Source organism: Leguminivora glycinivorella, chromosome 11 (genome assembly GCF_023078275.1).
Source record: "Leguminivora glycinivorella isolate SPB_JAAS2020 chromosome 11, LegGlyc_1.1, whole genome shotgun sequence".
Lineage (NCBI taxonomy): Eukaryota > Metazoa > Arthropoda > Insecta > Lepidoptera > Tortricidae > Leguminivora > Leguminivora glycinivorella.
In genome coordinates, this window is record NC_062981.1 from 16,038,564 (window position 1) to 16,047,899 (window position 9,336).

The window sequence follows — 9,336 nt, forward strand, 5'->3', positions numbered from 1 at the left end:
TTGAAAAGATGGAGAGTGACATAATCTATTTTTTGTCTCTTCCTGACCCTAAAATGGGGGGTGGAAGTTTGTATGGAGTATTCCGCAATTCTCGAATTTAACGCGAGCGAAGCCGCGGGCATCAGCTAGTATACCTATAGGGTTATAATTATTAGAACACGATATTTAATAACCGATTCTTTTTATTCTTTACATAATATTCATTTTTGAATTTTGAATGTACGTCGTAGTTTTTGTTTTGCATAAAATTGTGATCCATATTCCATATTCCATATTATCGTCGTCGTCGTCGATCGTCTGAGTACTTACTTATCGCGAAATGCATTAGTCACTTCAGTTGTAAATTGTAAACAAATTGATCCATAGTTAAAGTAGACTGATGTGACTCATAGATATAAAAACAAATTGAGCTCTTAATTCGTATAAAACTTACTTACTAACTTTGTTGGAGCGACGACACAAATTGAGTCTTTTGAGTGAGTGGTAAAAATAGTTTTCAATAACACTAGTAAGAACACTTAACAAAATCAATGACAATAAAACATGTGAAGTTGTTCTTACACTTACTTTCAGCGGATGTATAGGTTTTCATTCACATAAGATAGTATTTGCAACAAAAAGTAGTTGCGTGAAAAAATCTTTAAATACCTATTTGGTCAATGATGTCGGATACCAATGGAATAGGTATTTCTAGAGATAACTAACATGCCATCATTCTTATGCTAGTGTCCCCAAAAAGGGATAACTAAAGCCTTTTGTTCAATTGTTTTTGACGTAATCAGTTTGACAAGAGTCCTAATACAAACAGTCCTTGAGTGGAAGTGGTACAAATGGTTGCGCGCGCGCCTGCCACGTGCTTCTGTTGCGTTATGCCCTTTGTTTGACCATAATGAATGGATAATCACTTGTTTGTACACTAAATAACTCTAGTAGATTATAGTAGTCAGCCGTAGAGTGTATACAAATTGGATGAGTACTACTTGGTTGCCGTTTTTAAAACTGACACTTATCGGTCAACAGTTTTGAGCTAAGGTATTTACAATAAGTGATTTTAATGTTTTTTTTTAGTAAGCATGTACTCGGAATATCATATTTGAAAACAATCATATTCTAATTTAATGCATTTGAAACTCAAATAACGTAATATGTTTGTTTTGAAATCAAATAAATAACATACATACATACATCCAATCACGTCTGTATCCCATGAAGGGGTAGGCAGAACACATGAAACTACTCGTTTCAGTGCCACTCTTGGCAAATAAGGGATTCAAATAAATAAGTTGCTTAAAATCCTCCATATATTGTAGGTATTTAGAATGTATGGTAGGCTATAATTATTTTTTTATTATAATATTCATTTTGCTATTACATATTTTACTATGGCAATATATATACTTCATAGAAAAGCGAACATGCTACTCAATCAGTTCGTTTGCTACAGAGCCATCTATCGGCAATCCCTTGAACTTTAACCAGGAAGAGATCGACCCTAACAATAAGGAGATAGGGGGACTCGGAAGTATTTGCAAGACAATGGTGCCGTAGACAATACCTTTATAGGTCACCATTTATTAGCCGTGAGAAGATTTCGCAATCCGAGGGTGGCGTTAGTATAAAATTTGATGCTATTACATTTTGCGTTTAGTTATTTTTGTACCTTCAACCAGGAAGTAACGGGACCAGTGGCTAATCCATATTTCCAATTTGAATTTGATTGGAAAAAATTTTTGGTCAAAAATTATAAAATTTTGTGTGTTCTGTGTAGTGTAATGTGAAGTGACAATGGTACCTATCTATACATATTGTGAAAGTGCCATAGTGTAATTATTGTGCAATTATTTGGGATCATAAACTTAGTAATCATGAAAAAAAAAAAACCAGTTGTTTATCGGTCAAACAGTGTAGATAGTTAAAAACTTAAGCCTAAGAAGACTTTCCTAAATGTGAAAAATACGAAATGGGTTCTTCATCTGAGTCATAGTGTGTTATGATAATGCCTCAATATCAAAATTAAGGCTGCGTAACGCCAGTTGTCAACAATCTATGTACACTAGCCTTATCATACGAATGACTCATTTGTTTGAAGTGGTTAAGGCGAAGTAGGTTTTAGGGTGCTTTTACATGTTACGGGAACGCATGTTTTTCTTTTTGCATGAGTTTCATTACAATTAGAAATATAAATATTTTATTAATGCCATAATTATACAACATTGAAACGAAAGAAAAAAAAGCTACACGCTGTTACGTTACGATACTTAATTGATTTGTGTGTTACCTCAATAGTCCGCAACGTATTGAAAATCGCATGCGAGTTCTAAAGCTAAAAAATCGCATGCGAGCGCTAGGGCTAAAATAATGTTTACCCCTCACTAGCTCGGAAACACGTGTTTTGTCCTTTAATACCAGCGGGTAAAAACGTATATTATCCACTAGTGGGTAAAGTAATTTGACCTTGAAGAAAGTCAAATTAACTGCTTCAAAATTGATAAAAGTAGGTGAATCTAGTATTAAAGATGATTTACCACCTGTGGAACTACTGGAAGCAGTGATAAACGCATTTATTGCGTTGTAGTTTCCTCGCTATAGTGAGGAGAAAAGTTTTGTGTTACACTCGGGTGCAAATGTATTTGACTTCTCGTGTGTTAAAAAACTCGCAAGTTCAGGATTCTATTCTCGAACCACTCGCTTCGCTCGTGGTTCAACTATAGAATCCTTTCACTTTCTCGTTTTTCAATTCCACACTCGGCGTTAAAATACAACTTTGCCCCCTTGTATAACAAATAAGTATTAAATCTTTTACCTGCAATTTAAACACTCTACTTAAAACAAACGAAACGTACTTTTAGCTCCTATATTATTAAAAAAAGTCACCTTAAGATAAGGTTGTTTATGCAGAATGCCGGCAACAGACTGTACATAATAATATGTACCTAAGTAGTTTATTTGTCTATCAGTATTTGAAGGACTTTGGGACATCTATTACGCGTAGGTACACACTTAATACTTAAGAGATTAAAATTATTTTGAGTTTACTAATATGTAAAACATTATACAAGGATTTTTTATAAAAAGGATATGTGGTGGTCGCCTGTGTGGTGACGGGTAAAGAATTTCACCACCCCCTTTCTTCCCGTGAGTGTCGTAGAAGGCGACTATGGGATATGGGTTAAATTGTGGCGTAGGCGAGAGGCTGGCAACCTGTCACTGCAATGTCACAGTTTTCGTTTTCTTTCAACCCCTTATTTGCCAAGAGTGGCACTGAAGCTTTAGTAGTTTTATGTGTTCTGCCTACCCCTTTATAGGATACAGGCGTGATTGTATGTATGTATGTATTTGGCGGAAAATCGTATCAGTAATTAAAAATGATATTAAATATTGTATTGTACTCAATTGCCCTTAATAGCGCTCGCGCCATCGCACAACTCTGACGCAAATGCCTGTGTTCAATAACTGTTTGCCTTCATCTGTGCAAACCTGGTGATATCATCGCTAGTGACACAGGTGTCTTATTGTTGCGGCACCAGAATAGGTTCTGGTGCAACCTTGGGGTGACAGGGATAAAGAAATGAGGTTATGGTAGATACTACTGGTGATGGTAGCTTAGATTCTAATGCATAGTGGGTGAGGTCGTGCTTGACGTATGCACAGTGTTAGAGTGGTGCCAAGTTACTAGAGACTTTGATAGCCTCGCCTGTGCAAGGGTTAAGCAAATGTCAAAATTCCATACAAGTTTGACAAAATAATACTTGCACATGCGGGGCTGTCAAAACGCTGTCAGCTTAGCTTGGTATGGCTATTACCAGGCGTTACCTACGTCTTAAAATTTATAAAACCCTGGACATGTCTAATTTTGATCTCTATATTGTGTTTATGTGGTGCTGCCTCATAAAGTACTGCAGATGTTGTATTGAAAATATGTACCTACTTATATAGTATGTGCATGCCAAAACGTGAGAAAAGCCCGATAATGTCTTAAGTTAGCAATGGCGATTGCCAATAATAAAGTGGCCAAGAATATTTCAACAGAGCCCTCGGGTCAAACGATATTATAAAATTAATGGCTGCATGCTATCTATAAAGCAGCATGGTCTCTTACAGTATTTATTAAGATCGCTTTAATTGGTGCGGGAGATTCATTATAGGGCACCCTAAATAACACTATAAACGTGAAGAAATAACCAAAACCGGTACTTGCATTCGATACATATTAAGCGAGAAACTCAGTTAATGTACTTCTAATTGCTTTTACTGGATTCATATTCAGTGTAGCGCCTTAATAGCAATTTAATTGTAATTGAAAACTAATCAACTCTGCGGAGCACAATCTTCAATTAGCCATAGATCATAATTACTCGGGTTCAATAGCTGCCACTACAGGCCCTGCCGATATAATTGACCCTTCTGTTCAGTTTTCGAAATCGCTGCACGTGGCTACCTTTTATGGTAAGACGTACAGTAATTTCTCCGAACATTCCAAAGTAACAATTGAAATGCACGTGTCTTGAAAGCATTCCGAATTTGAAATTGGAAGCCGAAAAAAAATTAACCCAAATTTTGCAAGAGTTGCGGAATTGAAAATAAGGGTTGCAAAAAATCCTTTCTAACCCGAGCGATGCGTCCGAGGCTTTGCATCGAACACGTGCAGCGGTAACAATGTTGTGCGTCGCGACCAAAACGTCTATAATCTCGTTGGTATTTTAGGAATATACGCCGTTTAGTAACTGAGGTACAATGTAAGATGACTCACGGGCAGCGTCGTCGATACCGGAGCGAACGCCGTATTATTAAAACTCGAAAGGAAAAAAAGATAAGCGTTCACTCGTCGTCCCGCGTCAAGAATTGTACATCTGCCGAAATTTCTCACGGCTCCTCCGAGCTCGTATGGTATTATTACGCCGGACCACTCCGCTATCGCTACCTACGTATTATAGATCGCAGTTCTGGTAATTATGACAACTGGGCGTCTAGCGGTATAACGCGGCTACTTTTTAATAGCGTGGCGATTAGCATATCGGGTTTTGCGATGCGATATCTCTAGAGAGTCTGTCACCGCGCAATTAATTGACGCCGGGATGAAAGTTATTGCGGCCGCTTTTAGTTTGGTTTAATTATGAAACCGTGACTGCCATTTGTAATTAAATTAACTAGTTAGTAAATAGGTGCATGTTACGACACGTTTCGTGGGAGAAAGCTTTTCGTACGCACGTGTGTCGATAAATTATTGAGTTTATTGTAATCGATCTTTTGTCATCCAAATAAGAATAGTTTGTTATTCTTTAAGAATAAGTGAATTGCACAATGCGCTCCTGAGATACGAGTCCTGACTTGTTTGAGGTGTTATTTCTCGCAACAGGTTGGGACTTGTGAGGCTCGGGGGTGGTTTTTTAAATTGTGCAAAACGAAAGTGGTGTAGCCTGAGGAGTTGCAAACTATCGGGTGTTGCTTGCTCTTGTTATGGCGGACTGAAAATAGAACGGGATCATTATCTATTATTATTATGTGTGTGCATGTAGGTATTTTAAAAATAAAGAGTTTAGAAACGCTTGGCTGTTTTGCACGCACTACAATTACCGCTTGCCTACTTAGCACAAAATGAGTGTTGTAGTTGCTGGCCATAATCGGTGTAAGTATTTACTCCGTGTAGAATTAGAAATAGCACTTTATGTATACTGTGTGATATAATAAAAATCAAGTACACTTTATCCGCTTTTAATTTAAGGTAAAAATAACGTGACTTTTGAATCCGAACGATCAAATCCATATTGTTTAATTAAAAACACTATGCGAGTGTTGTTTAGAAATGTTTGGACAGCGGTTGAAAATTTGCACATAATCATTATTCTGCTTCTATTACGATTAATAGATTCCCAGATTGTGATATTTTCGTAGGTAAAGTACATTTGTTCTTGTTTGTTATTAACCGACTTCAAAATAAGGAGGAGGTTCTCAATTCGACTGAATTTTTTTTATTATTAATGAAGGTATAACTCGAGATTTAAATGGTCAATGGGTAATATCAAAGCTCTTTCAATTTGACACTTAGGTAGGTACCTGTGTGATTTAGCTGCATTTGTTTCAAAGTTCCATGACTTTTCCATGACTACATTTGATTTTTTTTGTACTTGCAGACTTAGAACATTGAATAGCTGAGAAATTTTAAATATTCAAGTTATTTTTTCACGCGCTACGACAATTACGCCATGAGTCATGCGTCGTAGCATATTTTTGTAGAGCTTAAATGTAGAACATTTGGGTATGTTTATTGTTTTGTCTAACCTATTAATAGACTGTTCCGTGAAAAGTTTTATAAGTTTTGTATAAGTAAAACATTTATGTAAGTTAGAGAAGTAAGTAGGTATCAGTGGTGGCTGGTGAAAATTTCTGCTAGGCAACACCAAAGCAAAAAGAAACCTATCTTAACATTATGTACTTTACTAGTAATCAATTTTAGGCAAGCCGGTGGGAATCGGCTTGTATGGATCAGCCGCTGCTGGTAGGTATACAGATAGCCAAAAATATATACCTATACTGGAAAATATCTGTAAGCATAATTATTTAACTTACTACTTAACTCATTAATGTTAATATTTATGTAAATAAAAGATAAATGTAACTACATATTTTGTTTTTGTATTGTAATTTATAATTAATAAAGAATTAGAAATAATTACGTATTGTGCAAAACACTTCATGTTTATAATGATATTTACATGATAAAGATTTATAACAATTGTTTTGAATGAAGTATGTATGAACTAAATAAATCCGTGACGTATACCAATTCTAGAATGTTTTTACCTTTTCATTATAAAGTAAACCAAATGAGTGAAACAAGTGAATAACATTTCGTTCATCAATAATGTACTTATGAGGTAAATATTTAACTTTCAGTAATAAATACTATGTAAGCAAACAATTATACTAATAACGCCACCGGCGCCTATTGTTGCCCTAATCATATTTCCTATCTCTCAATCAAAGTCCACTTAATCACGTCATTCGGCGTCCAAAATAAAACCACAGTAAAAAGTGACCATTAAAACCCAGTAGCGAGTCCGCCTTGGGCTCTGCACGTGCGCTCCTCCCGACCGGTCCACAGATCAACCGAGACTGTACAGCCTCTTGTGAACACCTTAAAGCTAAAGTCAGAAGGTCTGTAAAGCCTTGACCTAACTGCTTTTCTTTGATGGCGCTACGATACCTTATATGGTAAGTATGGACTGTGGCTCGCGCCAACATCTCGTCTGACCACTTATGGAACGAGCCACCAAAGGCAGGATTCAGCGTTACAACCTCCGATATGAGTCTTGTAAGATTGAATTGCGGTTAAAATAGCACGCTAAATACTTATGTACTATATTGCTTTAATATTCTATGCCCATTTAATGGCCATATTATCATTTATGTCTTGGTAGTTCTTATAAGGTAAATGGGGATGTAAGTGAAAAATATAAAATTCATTTAACTTGTGTGTATTTTTTCTCATTGTCATTACATTGAACCATTGTCATATAAAATTAACCTTCACGTACAAAATAAATTACCTATCACCCTAAATTAAAGCTCAGTAAAGGAAGATCACAATTTCAATAACCCTACACTTAACCTACTAAGTTATACAATATTTTCAAAATATCACATCACGATTCGAAAATACATTAAAGCTTTCGGAGTTATCACGAGTTATCCGAACTCTATGTCCTAACCCTATATGGCACCTTTGAGATTAAAGCTAACATCACAGACGATTGCAGAAACCGGCAGCACTGGTTTCACGGAAGACACTGATTGTCGAGTGTTGGGTTGTTTAGGCTTGCACCCAGCGGTCTTGGAAGACTGGGTGCTGCTGCTCGGGAGTCTGGCACTCGGTGTAGCAGTGCGCCGCTGCGAAGTCAGCTTCGGTCTTGGTGACTGTGGTCCAGAAGAAGGTGCCGGCTTCTGTGCGGGCGAAGTGGACTGGGATGTAGAAATCGTCGCGGGCGACGGGCACGAGGTCACAGGACTCCTCGTTGTACACCAGGAAGGCTGCGCCGGGCTGGCAAGTCTCCATCTCTTCGTAGATCTTGCGCTCCAATGCTTCATTGCTGGCGTTCTCGTCGGCTTCGAAACTGGTCTCGACGGTTTTGGCGGGAACGCTGCGCTTTGTTGTCTTCTTAATGATCTTCATTAGCGGCTTGAGAAGAGCTTTGATGCCGCTGTTCTTCATCTTTTCGCTGTTGTATTTGTTCTCGTTGATCGAGTTGTTAGTAGCGATGATGTATTCGTTGTTGGCGTAGTAAGACATGTTGAGAGTTTGGGATAGCAAGGTAGAGCGTGTGTCGCAAGTGAGATCACAGGCGGGAATGTGGGGCTGCTCGGCCGGCCGGCCTTTTATACCCGGCGCGCCGCCCCCGACACAAAAGCTCCTCGTACATGAAAAGCTCCCTGTGTGTGGGTGAGTTAAGTGGTTTATTCGATACGTTTTCATAAAGTCCAAGGGGTCTATACTGTAATGATGAGTGGTAACGATGCGTTACATAACGAGTTACTTAACCATGCACTTACATAAACAATGTGCATTGTCAAAATAAATATTTTTCAGAAATGGTTATGCATTAGCAGTAAATCGGTGTAGCATTGGATTCATCCATATACTGCCCTAGTAAGATCTAAGTTTTATTTAGTTCTTGAACATTAGTTTTTTTTTTTGCAAATGTTGAAATTATTTAATAACAAATGTTCAGTATTTTTAGTGCTGTTTAAATTCGTAACAATTAAATCTCTAATGATACAGTTTTACAAATCGGGTTTTCATCTTGATGAAAACTTAAAATAAACGCTGATGTAGCATTTTGGCAACTTACTGAACTTACCCCTACTTTTACCTCACCCCTACATAAGTAAATCTTGGTAAAGCCCTTCAAACCTCTTTTAAGTATTTGTATGCAAATATCCACAATCCTAATCATAGACTAACAATAGATACATTGATTATGAAGTGTCCACGTGCCGGCCACGAGCCGTGGGTAAATGTGCCATGTGTTGGACTGTAACAATGCGATTGTTATCCGGGGTCACTAAGTCATAGGGTGCTCAGTGCTCGTTCCCATGCCGGGGTCACCCGGGGGTAACGCGCCCTAGGGTAACCTCGGGGCAACCGCGTGCGCCGGCGCGTGCACCTGACCTAGTGCAAAGTGCGTGTAATAGATAAATTGGCTTTTGGTAAGTGGTGATAATGCTGTTACTATTTATCCATTTCCATTAAAAGATAAGGTAAGTTTTTTGGGTGAAATGAAACCCGAAACTTAACACTATCTCTCGATCAGCCATTTGAATTATTCAAGTCGAGTTCGT

At 37.7% G+C, this 9,336-nt stretch overlaps 1 protein-coding gene across 1 annotated transcript; it reads right to left on the reverse strand.

The window, feature by feature from the left end:
* Positions 1–7,459: 7,459 nt before the first annotated feature.
* On the reverse strand, positions 7,460–8,326 carry LOC125231300 (enhancer of split malpha protein-like). The gene has a single exon (XM_048136742.1). The coding sequence runs from the start codon at positions 8,285–8,287 to the stop codon at positions 7,811–7,813; it is 477 nt and encodes a 158-aa protein (XP_047992699.1). The 5' UTR covers positions 8,288–8,326; the 3' UTR covers positions 7,460–7,810.
* Between the last annotated feature and the right edge of the window lie 1,010 nt (positions 8,327–9,336).

Bases quoted from the DNA above. Each gene is read 5' to 3' on its own strand.
- LOC125231300 (XM_048136742.1), bottom strand. From the start codon at position 8,287: ATGTCTTACTACGCCAACAACGAATACATCATCGCTACTAACAACTCG.